General features: G+C 37.7%; 1 protein-coding gene across 1 annotated transcript in view; it reads left to right on the forward strand.

Annotated features, from left to right (window-relative positions):
- The window catches only part of USH2A (usherin), a gene marked incomplete at its 3' end in the record, with an annotated part of 720,880 nt that overhangs the window by 554,152 nt on the left and 146,638 nt on the right, over positions 1-20,090 (forward strand). The window contains exons 49-51 of the mRNA XM_024739202.1: positions 1,725-1,946; positions 12,812-13,035; positions 17,882-18,086. Of these exons, the coding sequence (XP_024594970.1) occupies positions 1,725-1,946; positions 12,812-13,035; positions 17,882-18,086 (651 nt within the window). The remainder of the gene's footprint in view (positions 1-1,724; positions 1,947-12,811; positions 13,036-17,881; positions 18,087-20,090) is intronic.

Below are 20,090 nucleotides of genomic sequence, written 5' to 3' on the forward strand. Positions count from 1 at the left end.
CATTCCAGGAATAAATCCCACTTGGTTATGTTTCCCACTCGGTATCATTTTAATGTGCTAATGAATTGAATTCAGTTTGTTAGTATTTTGTTGAGAATTTTTGCATCAATATTTATAAGAGATATTGGTCTGTTGTTTGCTTTCCTTGATGTGTCTGGTTTTGTTACCAGGCTCATATATTTGTTATTCTGGCCTCATATATTGACTTAAGAAGTATTTCTTCCTCTTCAGTTTTTTGAAAGAATTTGAGGAGGATTGATGTTAACTTTTCTTTAAATGTTTCGTAGAATTCACCAGTGAAGCCGTCTGGTCCAGGACTTTTCTTTGCTAGGAGGTTTTGATTAGTGATTCAATTCTGTTACTAGTCATAGGTCTATTCAGATTTTCTATGTCTTCATGATTTAGTCTTGGTAGGTTATAGTAATTTGTCCATTTCACCTAGTGGGATGGGTTTTTGACCAATGAATTTTGGATAAGAAAGACCTCAGGGATAACTGCTAAGAGTTCTTGCCCTACTTTTGTACTCTTTCTGTATCTATCTGTAGTTAAATATTGTCCCATATTTTAAATATCATTTTGGTTAGCAGTTCATCTGGCTTTTACTAACCAAGTTTTGGCATATCCTGTCTTCACAAGAGGATGAGCTAATTGACAGAGATCAGGGAGACCAGGACTATAAATCGCTGAGGCAATCCTAAATTCTTCAGGGAACTTGTGCCTTTTCCTAAGAAGGTTTGGCAAGTCATTAACTAGATTATGTAAATCTTATCTGGGCAGTGGTTTAAAGCTATAAAACTTGCCAGGTTGGCCATCATATTCACATACCTCATAAGATTTAATGAAGGGATAGTGTCCAGGGAGAAAGATATGTTTAAGAAGGGGCAGTGGAGGAAATAGAAGAGGGTCTCTTGAAGGTGTAAGAAGAAGAAGAGTAGTAAGGCAATGGGAGGAGGAGGTCAAGGTTCCAGGGGCAAGGAAGACGTTGGTCATGAGATAGACAGGAAAGATGAAGTTTGATTTTTACATCTTCCAAGTTCTTATTAGTCCTTTCTAAGATATCCTTAATAAAAGCAATTAAAATTTTTTTTGTCTTTTAGAAGCCACTTCATACAAAAAAAAATGACTACTGATATTTAGAATATTTGAACCCTTTGATCCCAAGGCACTAGGCAAAAATTATTCTATTCTTGTCTCAAGTTTCTCAGAATATCATATAAAGGGGAAATGTGGGTGGAACTACATCAGTGAAATGCAGTGTCTGCCATAGCTCAGCAAAATACTAGTATGCAGATATGAATACAGTATTTTTACCTCCTTTCATTTAATTAACCTTTCCATTGGAAATCTTTCGTTTGGTTAAATAAATGTAGTTTGGTTAAAGAAATTATAATCAAAAGCAATACAGATTTATCAAGAATTGATTTCTGAGTCCATCCCACTTTCCAAAAATATATATATACATATATATATACTAAATAGATAGAAAAGTAATTGTAGACAAACTTTTTTTGTTGCCTCTAAGTTGGCATAGACCCATGTTTATACACGTGTTTATACAACTTCAATGCAAACATTTTGAAGTGGTATTGAGATTTTGCAACTCCAGTATGACGATACCCTGTCAACCAGTTGGCATCTGCAAGATCATTGTGATAAAATTTAGTCGTGAGTCAAAGCATATTTTTTTAACTCATGCAATGATGGTTATTGTGCTAAATTGACAGGTGAAGTATGCTGTCCAGATGAACAGCACAATCGGGTTTCCACTGGCCTCGGTGACTCCTGCTGTGGCAGACTGCCATACTCCACCTCCGGAAACCAGATTTGCTGTGCTGGGAGGCTCCATGATGGCCATGGCCAGCAGTGCTGTGGTGGACAGATTGTGAGCAAAGATTTCGAGTGCTGCGGGGGAGAGGAACAGGGTGTGGTGTACAGCCGCCTTCCAGGTAAGGGAGCCTCATCTACCTTTCAGTAGAGGGAGAATCTCAGAAACAGAGAGGTTGAGAAATTTGCCCTAGATATAAAACACATAAGTAGTGAAAGCTCACGTTAATTACATCTAATGTGGCAAATAGCTACACATTGTCTAACAAAGAAAAATGTAACCTCACGTTTTTTATGTGCATGTGATGCGTTTCATAAAAGCAGACCAAAACTCTTTCTTCTTGAAAAGTGCCATGTCCACCAAAAAAAAAGCAAACAAACAAATACATGAATGCATTGGTTCTGGACCAAGAGAATAATTCATAGCAATACTGAGAGTATACAAATTATTATTGATGATGTTGTACCATAATTCTTTTACTCCTTTATTTTTCTATAGCTATTAAATTAGCATTAATAGCAATCATTATCATTAACTGATACTATCTAGGAGGTACTATGCCCAATGTTGTATACATTATTCCCTCAGTCTGCACAAAATAGGTACTATTATTATTCACATATTTAAAATGAGGAAGCTGAGGCAGAGATTAGACACATGCTGAAGATCACACAGTCAGATCTAGATTTGGGAGTGCCAAAATTTATAAAATTTGGGAGACGCTTTCTAAGAAAATAAAAGCAAATGATGAAGACAAGATAAAATATAAATATTTATTTATAAGGGGAAAAGAAATGACAAGAATTATACATGTAAAAAGATAAACCTGGCAGATTCCACTAACATAAAAATAGTATATTTGGATTATATAATTTCTGACATAGCTCTGTATTTTTTTCCCTGACATGTTTAACTGACACCCTTGGTCACCTCTTCATACAGCCATGGCTTTGTACTATAATTATCTGTAGCGAGAATAGAAAGATAATTCATTCTTTCCTGTCACATAGTTAATCAAAAATTTTGTTTAATTATTTAAAGTTTAGAAAAGTGACTTTACACTTCACAACTCATTATTGTAATGTTATGGAAATGTAGGTTATTTTCAAATTTGGAGAAAAATCTACAAAGGGTTTTTTAAGATTTTAGGGCATTTTAAGTTTTCTTGTCTTAAGGTGATTTGCAGTGACTTGTCTTAAATATTTGTTGAATTGACAGCATCGTTACCAGTTTCCATGGATATCCTTATTGTATGACTGAATTTAAGTTGTATTTTATCATAGATGCCACTATTTTATCTACAAATCAGTAAGAAGTTTAGATTTTTCCAATATGAGTTACTTCTTTTCATAATTTATCAAAGTAATCATATTGCTTATGCATTGCTTCAATCCTAGATCCATCATTTTCTTTGAATAGTTTCCTACTTTGAGTATGATTTGAAATTTATTTTGTTACAATTCTCTTCTTGATGTCAGAATATTTCAGTTGATTTCATTTTTCATTTTTGCAGCTTTTATTTCATATTATATTAATTTTTCTATCTGATCTTTTTCTTTAAACCTTCCCTTTATATGCATACAAATTGAGTCTGTAATTTCTCACATTCCTTATCTTTCCAAATTGCAGTGAAAATGACATATTTAAGCCTTAACAACTTTTTTATGAAAGTAGCTGAAATCATATAAATTTAGCTACTGAACCCAAACTAAATATTCCCCAGACTCAACCTCCCCTTAGTTTGAGTCCATAAATGTCCATGGTTACCCTAATCTCAATCAATATGAGGACATGTATGACAGAGGACAAGTTAAAAGGGCAAGAGATAGTGGCCATAACAAATTGTAGTTAAATATTATACATTCACAAATTTTATAAAAATATATCTATGCTTGCCTTGGAAGGGGCTCATGCAAGCAAAGGGCCTTGAAGGTCAATTTTCCTGAACTTCAAGATAAACCTACCCCTGCAACTAGTATGCATTGGAATTCCAGTCCCTCCAAGTTAAGATTTCAGGACATCATAATATCTTTTATTTTTTTCATCATAATATCTTGATGGAGATAAACTATGAACTCTCTGCTGTCTTTCTTTAATCTCTTCTCTTTTTAAAAACCATCAGAGTTATCCATAATACAAGTAACAATTATTTAAATTATTATAGTGTTATTGTTAAATACCATGTTCTTGTACACATTCTCTTCTGTGTAAAATTCTGATGGGGAATTCCCTGGAGGTCCAGTGGTTAGGACTCTGTGCTTTCACTGCCGAGGGCGCGGGTTCAATCCCTGGTCGGGGAACTAAGATCCCGCAAGACACACAGCATGGCCAAAAATAAAATAAAGTTCTGATGAGAACCATTAAGAAGAGCACTTCAATAATGAAACTAAATAATCAAAACATATTAAAAGTACCAATCCTGAATGTACCAGAATCTTGTGCCTCAATAAGGATACTAGACTTCTCAGTATTTTGATAGCCCTTAAATAAGTAAGAAATGCCAAATTAAGTTATTCGTAACTAAATTTCAATCCTCCCAGTGTGACAAAAATTCATCTCCTTCTTTGAGTCAAAAAAAAAAAAAAACCTGATTTCTAGTTTCTTATTTTATCTTTGTATGACCATCAAGTGTATTTCCAAGGCATTTACTATTCTGTGAAGCTATAAATCACTTCTCTGGATCCACACTGTATCCATCTTATGCCTTTTTTCATCCAACCCAGTAGGACATATTTAAAGGAAGATTTTAATGTATATACTGTCAAAGTGGTTGATAGTCCCATGTCATTATGTTGATCTCCATCAACTGTCCAGAAAATAGTAAGAGTGGCTAGTTGTCCTATATACCACAGAATTAGATTTCAATTATGACATTTTCATTGACCTAAGGAATTTAAGGATTATCTCCAAGAAATGGCACAGGGCACCTGGATCTGTACTATAAGGTAACAAGAAAGTTGAGTTTGCCAGGTAAGACCAAAAAAACAAAAACAAACAGCAAAAACCAAGATCTCCTTAAAAAATGAATGATGTATTAAATCATATAATACACAAGTGTCCGGTATAGACACAGAAGTCATTTCAGAAATATCCACTATGGATTGTAGACGTAAAAGGTTAGCATTCTAAAGATAACTAAAGTCCAGTCAAGAAGTCCAGCTCAGTGTTTTCTGGACACTGCTTATTGGCTAGAAGATGTATACGAGCAGCAGGAGACGTAGGCAACATTCCACGTTCACTATTTGCCAAGCTGAGTTCTGGGTGCTTCACACACATTAACGCATTTAAACCTCACCGCAACCCTATGAGGTAGGTACTATTATTATCTCCATTTTACAGATGAGGAAACAGAAGTACAGAAGTTAAAAACTTTTTCCAGATCACATATCTAGTAAGTGGCTGTTTTACTTCAGGTAACACTGTTACTGTAAGTGAACCTCAAAATATATAAAGGCTCAAAGATAATAGAGGTTCATTTCTTTCCCATATAATAGTATTGTGGTGTGAACATATCTTCAGGGTGAGATCTCTTTCCCACAGTCATTCTGGCTGTTGGAAGCGCTGTCATTTTCAACAGGTAGCTTCTTGGGTCACCTGGGAGTTGTCTGCAGTCAGAAGAAGAAAAGAGTACGAAATAACAGGTGTGGGGTTTTTTTTTTTGTTGTTGTTGTTTTGGGCCAGGCTAGAAATAGAAGATAGTTTTATTAACATTTCATTGACTGGAACTCAGCTATCTATCGATACCTAAATACAAGGGAGTCTGGGAGATCTGCCCATGAATTTCTTGCCACTGTGACTAAAAAGAGTTTCTAACTCCATTCATAGAGTCCATGCTCTTAACCTTCCTGAGCATTCTGATACCTGAACAAGCAGTGGATACTCTCCAACCCAAACCATATCAATGTTTATCAAGTCTGATGAACAGGCCCAGTGTAACTACCAAGTTGCCAACATTTTCTGATGACCAGAGAAAAAATGAGACGTTGACTACACACCACAAGTGTGCCCAAGTTAGAAGAAAAGGTGCTGTGTATGTGTGCTAAGCTCTAAGGCAGTGACTTTTAAAGTATGTCTTGGGGATTTCTGAGGGTCTCTAAGACCTCTGGTGGTGTCTGTGACATCAAAACTATTTTCACAATAATACTAAACTATTATACGCCTTTTTCACTGTCATTCTCTCATAAGTATACAGAGGAGTTTTCCAGAGGTTACATGACATGTAAAATTGCAACAGATTTTTTTTTAATTGAAGTATAGTTGATGTACAATATTGTATAAGTTACAGGTGTACAAAATCACGATCCACAATTTTTACAGGTTGTATTCCATTTATAGTTATTATAAAATATTGGCTATATTACCTGTGCTGTAAAATCTATCCTTGTAGCTTATTTATTTTATATATAATAGTTTGTACCTCTTAATCCCCTACCCCTACCTCACTCCTCCTCCCTTCCCTTTCCCCACTGGTAACCACTAATTTGTTCTCTATATCTGTGAGTCTGCTTCTTTCTTGTTGTATATTCACAAGTTTGTTGTATTCTTTTAGATTCCACATATAAATGGTAACATACAATATTTGTCTTTCTCTGTCTGATTTTTTTAGCTTAGCATAATGCCCTCCAAGTCCATCCGTGTTGCCGCAAATGGCAAAATTTTCGTTCTTTTTTATGGCTGTGTAGTATTCCATTGTGTATCTGTACCACATTTTCTTTATCCATTCATCTGTTGATGGGCATTTAGGTTGCTTCCATGATATTGCAATAGTTGAATGCAGAAGCAGGTAGGAGAATTCAGTTACTTTTATTAAGCTAGACATTAAAGAGGCTTGCAAAAATATAAACAATATCATTCTTCTCACTAATTTTTCTCAGTTTGGAAATACGTTTATTTTTTCATAAATATTTATGTTAGCATGTTATATATTTATCATTATTTTAAATGAATTAATGAATATCTATTCAAACGTTTCAGTTTTAGGCTCTAACCCAGTAAATATCAACAAATCTTACCCATATAAACAAAAGCTATTTGGGGTCCTCAATTATTTGTGAAAGTATAAAAGGGTCCTGGCACCAAACTTTGAGAACCACTGCTTTAAGGCTTAGTAAGCAGGTCTGCTAGAAATTCATGGCCATTAGTTAGTTATCCTGTACTATGACTAACCAGTTGACTACCTCTTTCTCCTTTAGATGTGTTAGCTAAAAACAGGTCCATTCAAGACAGAACCATGGTCATGGAGTAGTGGAGATGCAAAAGTGCTGCCCCCCCACCCCAACACCGTAATGAGTCAGAGTTTGAAAACAGCAGTAAGCTGTCTCATTTTAGCATTGTTGCTCATCTGTTGCTTTTTTTAAGTCAATTGCCATATTCCTTCATTCAATAAACATGTACCATGTAGTGACTATATTCGAAATATCATTCTTAGTGCTTTGTGAGTGTAAGAATGGCTAAGATTCCATTTTTATCCTTAAGGACTTGCAATCTAATCAAGGAGAAAAGTGCCTGTAAGGTTAAACACAGGCATAAGAGAGGAATGAATACAAGCGTAATCTTAAGACTGAGTGATCACTCCAGCCAAGATGATGAAGAAAGCTAAACCACTGATCGGAACCGCAAACAACGAGTAGGATTTTGAGACACGTGGATGGAAGAAGGACGTTTCAGCTAAAGGGCATGGCTTGAGCTGAAGTGTGAAATTAGCAGCCTGCAAAGCATGTCTAGGTAGGAGTGAGCAATTGGGTTGATTGGAAGGAAGATGCCGTGTGTAAGGAAACAGAGGGAGATAAAGCCGAAAAGCCGAAAGGATTTGAACATTATTTGGTACTCAGGCAAGAGTCAATGCGATGATGAGAACTGTGATTTAAGGAGATAAATTAGATTTGGGTGGCAGAATGGATGTGAAGGAGAAGGAAAGATAAGTCAGTTAAAACTCTTGCCAAGGGTCTCCCTGGTGGCGCAGTGGTTGAGAGTCCGCCTGCCGATGCAGGGGACACAGGTTCGTGCCCCGGTCCGGGAAGTTCCCACACGCCGCGGAGAGGCTGGGCCCGTGAGCCATGGCCGCTGAGCCTGCGCGTCCGGAGCCTGTGCAAAAAAAAACTCTTACCAAAAGTGCCTGTTCTAAGAAATGGAATAGAGGTCACTGTCCACTAGGACAAAGGCTCTTAATCTTTTGGAGGTCGGACACTCCTGGTAGAATCTTTTGAAAGTTACAAACCCTCACTTCAAATAATAATATGTAGGATACACACAAAAATTTGTTTGCCATTTCATACGCCCTTGAAGTCCGTCCATGGGCCCAAATTTCAGAATCACTGGTGTACTTCAATATGATATACATGCTAGCCAACTGTTTCCTAAGCAAACTGTGCCGTTCCTCAATTCCTGTGAATCAAAATTAGCTCCAGAGTTTCCCCTGACCTTCAACAGTTCCACCAACTCTGGTAATCATGGTGGACTGAAAGAATGAGCCTTTTAAAAAGGAAAAAAAAACAATCTCTTTTTAGTCTCTTGACCTCCCTGCAGGTTTCACTGAAAACAGACACGTTCCACATGTCTTTTTCCTCTCTCTGTTGCCGCGCCCTCCTGTCGCCCCTAATGATCGTGACCTTAGTGACCTTCCAGAATATCCATATGGCCCTTTCTTTCCTCGGCCTAGCAATACCGTACCTGCTGCTTGAGGGTTTGGATCTCATAATATTGTTCCTAAGCCTGGCCTCTCTCCCTGCCTGGCATTGTGGACCTGCCACGACACCGGGCTGGCTCGTAAAACATCTCTTTATGTACTTTATTACTTAAACTCTTTTATTTGCCTGCAGGAGCCCTTTAACAAAATCACATTGAATTGACTTTCTCACACCAAATCAAATCTCCCTGGTCCCAGTTCAGTTGTCTTTGTCAATATGTATTTTATAAATGGAGTGAATTAACAGATGCTGTTGGAACAGAAGTGCTGGAGTAGCGTTTATGTTTTTAGTGCTCTCTCTGGGCAGATGAGTTGTGTAGGAGTGTTACACAGGTACCTCGGGATGGAAGTCATGCTCGTCATTTCAGTGGATATGTATTCTTAACCATTTTCTTTGAATATATTTTAAACCCCTTTATTACTCTTTTTATTCGTAGTGTTTGCTTATATGGTTTTATCATTTGTGCCATCAGTCTTAGATTGGACCTGATTTTACCCCTTCATATTAAAAGATGAAACTTAAAGCCTCTCTATCAGGCAAAGAGGACAAGATTTTCTGTTAGCCATGAGGAACTAATCATGACATACCTTTGGAACATATTGCTTTATTTCTATTACCTGTGTTCTCCATGCAACCTTGGATATGAAACACTGGGTTGAAACTGTTCTAGAATAAAGTACTGACTTTCCATGTCCTAGACTCTGACATCAGTCGAATGAATGACTACCCCTGTTACATAAGGTGGAATTTGGGGACTTTTGCAGAGAGGAAAATACATCATAGAAATCCATTGTGTAAGATGTGTATTGAAAGATTTCCCAGGAAGATTTCCATATGACATAATGACCTCTTGAAACGTGTAATATATAAATGCTACAAAATACATTGCAATGATCTGGGGAACATTTTTACCCTACCCTGTCTCAGTTTTGTGGTGGTAGCCATAGAGCCAGCTGCTAGTGAAGACAAGATGCATTTCTTTTCTTTCATGCTCTGCCATCAACTTTGTTTGTCCTGAGAATGACTAATCACAAACCTGTTTTTTTTTTTTTTTAATTCTTCTAGGCCTGAAATATAATTCCTTGGCTTAAAATGTGGTCCCCATGGTCAATCCCAGAGTTCCACAATGATTTGTCATATTCTAGACTCTGTTTTTTATGACTGTACTATTTTTAACTCAAAAGCATGATAATTCTTGGATAATTTTTAGAAAAATGGCACACTTGTTTTACAGAATTAACAATTTAGAAATTCATCAGGACTGTATGTTTATAAATGCTCTCCTTTCAGCCATGGACATTAAGTAAGTGTTAGTAACATATTGGAAGTATTCATAATATTATGAGTAAAAAAATGCTTTCCTTCACTCTTTTCTCAGTCTCAATGTGACGAGAGCTATCCATTGGATATATGCACTATTTGGAAAGACAATATAGGCTGTTTGATCTCAGAAATAAATATCTAATAGTTCAGTGCATACTCTACCCCTTTTATAACATCTGCATCTTGTTCAAAGAGAATCTCCACCTTTGTACAAATTTAATGAAGAGCCTCTGGAAGTGTAGATCAATCCATCAATAATACATGACCTGTTTTGTTTTTCTTTGGGCATATTTAAAACTGTGATTTCTGTGTGTCACAGGTCAAAAGTCAAGTGATCCATGTGATAAATTAGTTAGGGTCAAAAGTTATTGCAATGCAGTTTCAGAAGATTGTCTGTCTCTGAATTTGCAGCTCATTCATGCTGAAGTGATGCACTATGGGAATTACTACCAAGCTCTGCTCGGCAACATCTGCTCTCCCTAAGTGAGTTAGTGCACGTCAGACATCTTTATGTCAGAATATTGCAGTGATGGATGCAGTCTTCAGAAAATGCTGCATAAAAATCTGGTGTGCCGTTCTGGCCATTAAGTGAAATTACTATTTAAATTAATGGCACTGTCACAGTTTATCTGTGCAAAGAATGAACGCTGATTAGGGTATTAAGTAATTAGCAATTTATCACGCTGGAACAAGGTTGATAATAATTAAAGAAGTAATGGTTTACCAAAGAAACTAGAAAGGGAGTCACTTCTTGTTATGTGAGTGAAATCTTCGCTTTAAATTTTAATTCAGTGAAACAAAGATGAAGCTCTTTGTGAAAGAAAGCATCCTTTTTTTCTAGTGTAAAAACAGTTCATTATCAAAATTTTAGTTGACCTGTCAAAAGTCCCTCAGAGCGATCAGATGACTGATTAGGAGTTTGGAATTAGGTCAATGTCTGCATTTTGATTTTATACTTAAAGCATGGTGAAACCATAAAGTAATTTGGGAGTAGAGGTGGAGAATGTATTCTGCTCCCTAAAGGGCCAGTTTTCAGATTTTGATTGCTCTTTAAAATAGAAACATGAATTATTTTAAGAAAACTGCTGGAGAAAAAAAAAAACATGACAGCAAAGAATCCAAGGTTGTATTTAAATGTTTGATCAGAAAGCAGCAGAAAAAAAAAATGCCCAAACAATATAAAACTTGAAGCTGTGGATTTTTCTTTTTAGTGTATGCGTGTGTGTGTGTGTGAATTTTACCCATCATAATCAAGATTCAGACTACAATGATAGCCCTGCTGTGTGTATCTATTTGAAAGAACTTCCCGTGGCAATGTTAATACAACTAAAATTATTAATAAAGCACCAAAGAAAACAGTTTACTTTTAAACCAATTACTTTGAACAGTTATCACCTTTAAACATGATGTCAAAATGCAGTTATGATCAATGTAATCATTAATCATAAATTTAAAAATTTTAATATTGAGAGATATGTTTTTAAAGTGGAAAGATTGGGCTTCCCTGGTGGCGCAGTGGTTGAGAGTCCGCCTGCCGATGCAGGGGACGCGGGTTCGTGCCCCGGTCCGGGAAGATCCCACATGCCGCGGAGCGGCTGGGCCTGTGAGCCATGGCCGCTGAGCCTGCGCGTCCGGAGCCTGTGCTCCGCAACGGGAGAGGCCACAACAGTGAGAGGCCCGCATACTGCAAAACAACAACAACAAAAGTAATAATAATAAAGTGGAAAGATCAGTGAGAGTGTTCTTTGGAGTGATGTGTGGATAAACATCTTTCTTAAGGCATGTGCCAAGTCAGTGTCTACTTTCAAGGATTTTTTTATAAACTGGAAAGCACTTAAAACTCATTGGTCTATTATTAGGAGTGTCTTTCATGATGTAGGTGTTTGTACAGGACCAGGTGGAGCAATTCGGGACCCCAGGGCCCTTTGAAGTTGAGGTTCTTTATGTTATCAGTCAGGACTAATAATAAATAGACAAAATTCTAATTAAAATAAATCATTCATCGCATTGCGCTGCTATATAACTGGATATAAATTCTACTATGATAGCCCTGTGACATGGGGTATAGGCATCTTAATTTCTAGCTTAATCTGACTCTAGTACATTGTTTATTTATTCAGCCTTTTATGTCTATATTTCTGCTGTGTCTCTTCTACGGCAAGATCTAAATGATGTGAACACAAGCAGTTACACTGAATTGGGTGGGAGAAAGGAGGCTGTTTGGTATCTCAGGCACACCTGTCTTTCAGCGAGAAGTGGAGATCAACGATCTTCCCTGCCAGGGCTTTTGGCCACCACCCCAACCTCTTACCCATGTCCAGTGACGGGTCTAGTGCAGCTTGAAGAATGGTGGCCAAATGGCTCACCTGATCCGTGAGTGCACTCAACTGGTTCTGAATACAAATCCATCTCATGACCAAAGAATGGTTACAGTTGCTGCTGGATTCACAAGAATCAAATATCTGTATCTTAGACAAAGGCTGGCAGAAACTTACAAGACGCTTACGCAAAGCCTCCAGTTCTAGGATGGCGCTACCTCTCCACTGTCTAGCCTCTTATCCCAGAGTGCTTGGGTGACCCCTTCTCCCTTGTGAATTTCTAAAGGTTTCTTCTGAGTTCCTGTGGTTTAACTACCCCTTCTTCTGCAACAAGATGTTATCATCACAAAATGGGCAGGCAGTTCTCATGACAGAAATCAGATCATTTTTTATGGCGCTTAGGAGAAATTTGGCCCCCTGCTGAATGGTTTTAGAACACTTCCTCCTGTGTGTTCTTTACTTAATTAGCGTCTGGTGCTCTTGGTCAGAAGGACCCCTCACTGTACATTTAAATCACCTTGGTAGGGAAATGCTACCTGAGCCCTCATACCGTTTCAGGAACTGCCTGAGTCTGACATTTTTATACCAAACTTTATAGCAGCCTCAGTTTTCTTCTGTTGTTTTATCTCACATTCATACGTAACATTTTATTGTTGCAGGGATGTTCTGCTGTGGGCAGGATTATATGAATATGTCAGATACCACATGCTGCCCTGCTTCCAGTGGAGAGTCTAAAGCACATGTTAAAAAGAATGACCCAGTGCCAGTAAAATGCTGTGAGACTGAACTTATTCCGAAGAGCCAGAAATGCTGTAATGGAGTTGGATATAATCCTTTGAAATATGTTTGCTCTGACAAGATTTCAACTGGAATGATGATGAAGGTAATTGATAGAAGACCTCTCGGGCTGATTTGACAATGGAAAGAGAAATACATTGTTCATAACTATTTTTCTAAAATAGGAATATAAAAACTCCTGTGTGCATTATTCATTTTCACATTACATCCATATTAATACCAAATGAGTTCGCTATGATTGATGTTATTGCAATGAATTCTAAAAGAATTAATAATGATTAGCTGTTCTCAGGAAGCTTTACCAGCACTTCAGATTACTGCAGACAGAAAGTCTGAGCCGGCATGTTGCTGTGGAGGGAGATGAAGGGAAATTCAGCTTTTTTTCTCTAGCCCCCCAACCATAGACCATCGCTTTCCTTTCATAGAGAACTTACATACAGCAGATTCACTTCACTGTGTTTCTGTCATATTCCTTAAGACAGTGCAAGATCAGCAAAAGCCAGCCAACCACAAAAATGAATAGGCCTGTGGGTGCATCATTTATGTTTGTACGTTGAGATGCTCCACATACAGCCATGCCATGTTTGTTAGCATTAAACTTGACCCAGCACTCTAGAAACCTACCAGTTTAAGGAAAGGATTATGGGCATTTCAAAAACAAACACCCTACTATGTTTGGTAGTCATTTGTCACTAAGAGATGGCTAAATATCGGTGCTTTGGTCACAGACAATAGAAGAGCTCTTGCTGAGTGAGGCAACTACACAATCATTGTGTGGACATCATGGTCTGTCGAATGGACCATAAGTCTTGAGATTTTTAAGGCCCCAGCAAGCACTTTGTGGCAAGGAATATTAAGATATGCATAACTGAATCACTTTGCTGTATACCTGAAACTAACACAACATTGTAAATCAACCATACTCCAATAAAATTAAAAAAAGAAAAACAGATTACACATAAAATTGTTGAAGAGAGTAGGTACTTCATGAAGTGAATAACCATATAAAACACCCAACAAAAATAGTAAGGTTTTGTCTACAAAATTTTTTAAGAATCGATCTGATTTGAACACAACTTCAGTCAGTTCTATGAAAGAAATCTATCTGACACTATGTTCCAAAATTTATTCCAGGCCAGTGTTTTCAGAAGTTTAGACTAGGATATTTTTCTTAAATACTTAGGATTTTTTGGTCTTAAAGAGCTGGTGATGTTGTAAGAACGTGCCTTTAAAAAAGTTTTCTATATAAAAAAACTCTCCTTAAAGGGGCACTCGTATTTGAAGAATGAAGATAGAAAACCTGTTGGTTTCAGAAATGACACCATCACTCACAACGATGTGTTTCATTATTGCCCACCTCACATTGGATTCCCAGGCAACTCATTTTGGTCAAGAAGAGACAGCTTCCATATTTAAGGAGGATGTTCAGGATATAACCGTGATCTTTTAAGTTGGCTTGAATTGGCTCTGTGAAGGCCGATTAACAGTTGTATTTAACATTCATATTTAAATGATTATGATTAGGAGATTTTCTGAATGCTGAATCACGCAGTGTGTTATAGGTAAAGTTCAATCCATAGATTCCATTTTGTTTCCTGAAGACCTCTTTCCTGGAGTCTTCCAGTTCCTGCTCTATTCTGGACTGGGTCACTGTGGGATTTCTGCACAGCTGTCCCAGCCCATCTTCCCTAAGCTGTCAGTTTGGGAATTCCTTTCACTCCTCCTCTGTGTTGGTCTTTCTGTGTTTGAACACTAGTTGTCCCTTTTTGCCACCTTCTTTTGAAAAATTATCTCCCTTGATACAGGTGCATGAAAGGTAAATGTTTTGAGAGCTTGAAGTCTGAAATTATTGTAATTCTATTTCCCATTGGATTGATAGCTTAGCTAGGTATACAATTCAAGGTCAAAAAATATTTCTACACAGGATTTTGAAGGCATTTCTGCATTTTTAATTTTTCATTGCTATTCTGATTCCTGTTTCTTTGTAGGTAACCATGTTGTTTTTCCTATGACAGTTTTTAAGACATTCTCTTTATTCTGCTTCTCTAAAGTTTCATGGCAATGTGCCTCTATGTAGATGTTATTATCATCAGTATTCTTAATATTCATAATGATAAACTTTTTGTGGACTTTTGCAGGGTGGGGTCTATGGCCTTCAATTCCAGGGAGTGTTATATTATTATGTCTTTGATAATTTGCCCCTTCTTTTTTTTTTTTTTTTTTTTTTTTTTGGGGTTTTTTTTTGGGGTTTTTTAGGGAAAGAAGGACAAAAGACAGAAAGAAAGAAGATACAGTACAAATAAAAAAGTATAATATAGTTACTGAATTAAAAAATATTTAGAAAAAAAAAAAGGGACGGATAGAACCTTAGGAAAATGTTGGAAGCAAAGCTATACAGAGAAAATCTTACACAGAAGCATACACATACACCCTCACAAAAAGAGGTAAAGGGGGGAAAATCATAAATCTTGCTCTCAGAGACCACACTTCTTTTGTCTGTTTTCACTGATCACTTTGGTGTTGGACTTTCTAAACTGATGTTTTAATTTTTTCTTCTTGTTTCTTGCCTATTGATTAACTCCTCATCTTTTTCAATGTGATGAGATATCGCCTTAACTACATCTTTCCACCTTTCTATTGATTTCTTGTGGGGGTGTTTTTAGCTATCATATTATTTTTTAGTTTTTAAGTGCTCTTTCTTGTTTGCTGATTATTACTTATATCATTCTACTCTTGTTTCATTCGTGGAACGTCTTTTTTTAATCATTCTGGAAATATTCATTCCATTGTTGCTTTTTTTAATTGTTTGCTTTATTCTTTGAATTGTCTCATTTGTTTGGTACTATTTTTTGCCTGTAAAATTTTAGTTTTTTTAATTTATTTTATTGAAGGATAGTTGATTTACAATGTTGCATTAATTTCTGCTGTACAGCAAAGTGATCCAGTTATATATATATATATATATATATATATATTCTTTTACATATTCTTTTCCATTATGGTTTAAGATTGGTACTATTTTAATACTCAAAGAAGTATCCTTAATACTCCATCCTACATCGGGATGGCATACATGCCTGGCTGCCATATGGAGTATCCAGTAGCAAGGAGGGCTGGGGTTCTCACTATGCAATATGCAGAATTGCGTTTAGCTTTCCCACTCTGGCTCCTGGCTTATATCTTCCAGTGGACCCTCTCTATTTTTTTTTTTTTTTTTAGTTTCACCAATTATTTTCTACGTTTTTCCTCATTTTTCTAATCCTTGGCCAAATGCAGCTCTAACAGCACACATACTGCTCACGTTCTAAGCTATGATGTCTTCCCCAGAGTGGTGAGCTCAGGAACACTTGGCTTGCTTTGACAGTTATCCCAGGGCAGAGTTTGCAGAATATTTAGCCATAGCACAGCAGACCTCCTCAGCTCCCAAAGCCCAGTACGTATTTCTTCGCCATGGCCTGCTTAACCCTAAGCCAATGCCACATACTTTAGGGTTTTGTTATTGTTGTTAAGACAACATCCAACTTCAAAGTACTAATTTGTGTTTTTGCCAGAATACACTGGACTATGCTGAGGTGAAAACAGACATACTCAGGTACGGAATGGGTCAACAGAATGAATTTTTTTAAACCTTTCTTGTGACAGTCCAGTGTGAGACTGGCAGATCTCCTTCATGCAACATCTCAGGAACCCAAGTCGCTTCCATCTTGTGGGGCTTCACAGTGGAAAAAGGGAGAGAGTGGATGACTGCACATGTATGCGTCTTCCCTGGATACAGAAGGCATCTCTCCTGTACACAGTCGCCCAGACATTTCTAGTCACATGGCTCTTCTTATTGTAGCTGGACTTGAAAATCTAGCGTTCCAGGGGAGAAAAGGCAAAAATGGGCACTCCTGGGCACATAGCCTTGTCTCTGCCACATCCATCCACTTCCTAGCTTCCAAAAACGTGTGTTACTTCCCTTCCTGTTTCCTTGGACTTTCCATATTCCTTTATTTTCATTTGGTTGGGCTTTAAGAGGAAATGATGATAAATGCACATGTTCGATTCACCATACTTAAATGGAAATCCAGCTATATTTTTCTGAAGCAGCTTTACTTTGATCATCGTTGGGAAAATAATTTAACTTATTTTAGGTAAAGAGACTGAATGTAGATCACTTTTAAATAACAAAAATGATTTTAAATAAATTATGCTACCTATATAAAGGGAAGTTGAAGTAGAGCTTTGCCTTATAGGAATATTGCCTTATTTATATCTCCTGTAATTTGGGATGATGAAGTATTTCATTTTCTGAGATTAGCGCCTACTAGTATTTATCAATAGCTATAAAATGTCCAGAGATTCACCAGAGAAAAAGTTTATAAATATAAATTATAATGAGAGTTCATGAAATATTTAAATTTTCTAAAACTTGGATGCGGAATACTTCTTATTAGTCCAAATTTCCCAAGAGCACAAGAAGTGCAGATTCTCAAATTTCACATTCTTTATTTTGTCTAAAACTCCATTAGGAAAGTGTCAAAGTAACAATAATAAAATAACGACTCCTGTGATCATTTATAGCATATCTACTAAGTGTAAGGCATTTACGTTATCTCATTTGAGTCATTCAAACAAACCCGCATAGTAAATTGAATTTCCATTCTTTCACAGAAGAAGCTGAGGCTTTGAGCGGATAAGAGACTCGTTCAAGGTCACAACACCAATAAGTTGCCAAACTGGATTTTGAATCCAGATCTGTGTCATTTCAAAGTAACTGCTCTTTCTAGTATACACACTGCCCTCATTTCTTTTTATGAATTTTGAGGTGTTCATTCATGAACTAAGCACAGGAAAATTTCATTTGAGAGTCGTAAACACCTATGCCACACGTGTCTAAATGAACGTTTTCAATTCCCTTCCGCCCGCCCCACTTCTACCGCTTGACTTAGGAAACCAAAGTCTGCGGGACCGTCTGCCCCGCGTCTATGGAAGCCACAGCGCACTGCGGCAGGTGTGACTTCAACTTTACCAGTCACGTTTGTACTGTGATAAGAGGATCTCACACTTCCATCGGGAAGGCATCAGTCGAAGAAATGTGCTCATCTGCTGAAGAGCCTGTTCATATGGGAAGTGTAAACACGCTCTCCTTCACAGGTAACAGAAAGGGAGCCACCTGCCCACGGCTTAGAAGGGGGAGTGAAAAGCTGCTGAAAACGCAGATTTATTTCACTCTGACCTCGACTCCCTCCTTCACCTCATATCAATTAATTCCATCATACTTACGAGCCAGAGAGTTACCAGGCGGTTCGAGGCACAATCTGGATCTGGTCAAAGTTCGTAGTTTAAAGTTTTTCAGAGTCGAACTTTAAACAAGGATGTACTCTATTTTAAAGTGAGCCTGTAGAGAATGAAGAACAGAGAAATAAATTAGTTATGTGACCTTTAATGGTATCTCCAGTTAATTTGCAATGAGCCTACTTTTCTTTCTCAAAAGTTGGAATGCAGGCTTTCAATAAGTGCCATGAATGAATGTTGTTATTCTTCCAAGCAGAAAAGAGGTAGAAACCTGTCTGGTCACTAAGACCTGGCGGCGTCATTCCAAGGAGGCGACAGACTGCTCAGTGAAGTCAGTATCACTTTCCTGATCTTGGGTCTGGGGCCAGAGACTGTGCTCTCCTGCAGCCTGGTGTTTCCCCAAGATGACCAGCATCTTGGGAACAAGAACCTTCATGGTTATTGAAAATAGTCATCTCCAAGCCCCATCTTAGCCCCTACTGCATTAGTCCAAAATAGTGATTCTTAGGCTTGGCTGAGTCAGGTGAAAGATGCTGTAAATTTTAGGATCATCTCCAAAATAGTTCTGCCAGCTATTAAATTTTTATTATTCATCCACTTACTTAAGTCCCTGCTTAAGTTTGTTTTTTGAAAAATTAGACGTGTGTGTGTACACACACCTGTTGTTTAGAGTCAAATGGAATACATTTAAGTGACGTAATTCAAGCCAGCTGAGGTCAAATAAACAGTAAAACCACTGTATCCCATCATGACTCATCACTCTGCCTTACCCAGCCGATGGGGGGTGATAATGACAAACCTTGAGAAGGAAAACAGTAAAGCGGGATACTGGGATGAGAGGGAGTAGATTAGGAAGGGAAGGAAGGCATAGAGATAAAGTTTACTGAGTATTACTTAGTTCCAGTGCTGTGCTAGACAGTTTTTTTTTTAAGTACAGTTGATTTACAATGTTGCGTTAATTTCTGCTTACAGAAAAGTGATTCAGTTATACATCCACACGTTCATTTTTTAATATTCTTTTCCATTACGGTTTATCACAGGTGATTGGATACAGTTCCCTGTGCTATGCAGTAGGACCTTGTTGTTTATCCATCCTATATAGAATGGTTTCAATCTGCTAACCAAACTCCCAGTCCCTCCCTCTGCCACTCCCCCTTTGTGCTAAACATTTTTAAACCTTATCTTAATTTACCCATAAAGCAATCGGGTAAGGATGATCATTTCACAGATGAGGAAACTGAAGGTCAGATCTGTAAAAGTAACTTGTTGTGGTAATAGTCAGGTTCAAATCATGTCACCTTTAGGAGCTGCGGATGTAGTGGACTCCACATGGTATAGGGCTCCTTTCGGAGGGCTCCAAACCTCCCTCAAGCAGTTCCTTCCACCTGAAATGTTCTTCTTAACCATCACACTCAAGGCCAAGGTCAGAATTCACGTTCTCAGTTTAGGCTTCCCAAGTCCAGCCCCCTCTCTCCTCTGTGCTCCTGTGACACACGGCCATGCCATTCACCACTTCTACCATGTATGTGTCATAGGCATCTGGACACTTGTCTCGTCTCTTCTACCAGATTGAAGTATCCACGTGAATAGAACATTCCTGTTTAATTTTACCTTATTTTTAGATTTAGCACACTGTAAGCAAACAAAAAAATATTTATTGGAATGCCTTTAGGTAGGAAAAGCCTCGGATAGAAAACAATTGGACCACTAATCTCTTCCCACTCCCAGTTATAGATTTAAGTCATGAACCCTCATTTAAAAATTACTTGGGGGCTTCCCTGGTGGCGCAGTGGTTGAGAGAGTCCACCTGCCGATGCAGGGGACGCGGGTTCGTGCCCCAGTCTGGGAAGATCCCACGTGCTG

This window comes from Neophocaena asiaeorientalis, unplaced genomic scaffold, assembly GCF_003031525.2.
Source record: "Neophocaena asiaeorientalis asiaeorientalis breed wild unplaced genomic scaffold, Neophocaena_asiaeorientalis_V1.1 scaffold477, whole genome shotgun sequence".
In the NCBI taxonomy this organism is placed as follows: domain Eukaryota; kingdom Metazoa; phylum Chordata; class Mammalia; order Artiodactyla; family Phocoenidae; genus Neophocaena; species Neophocaena asiaeorientalis.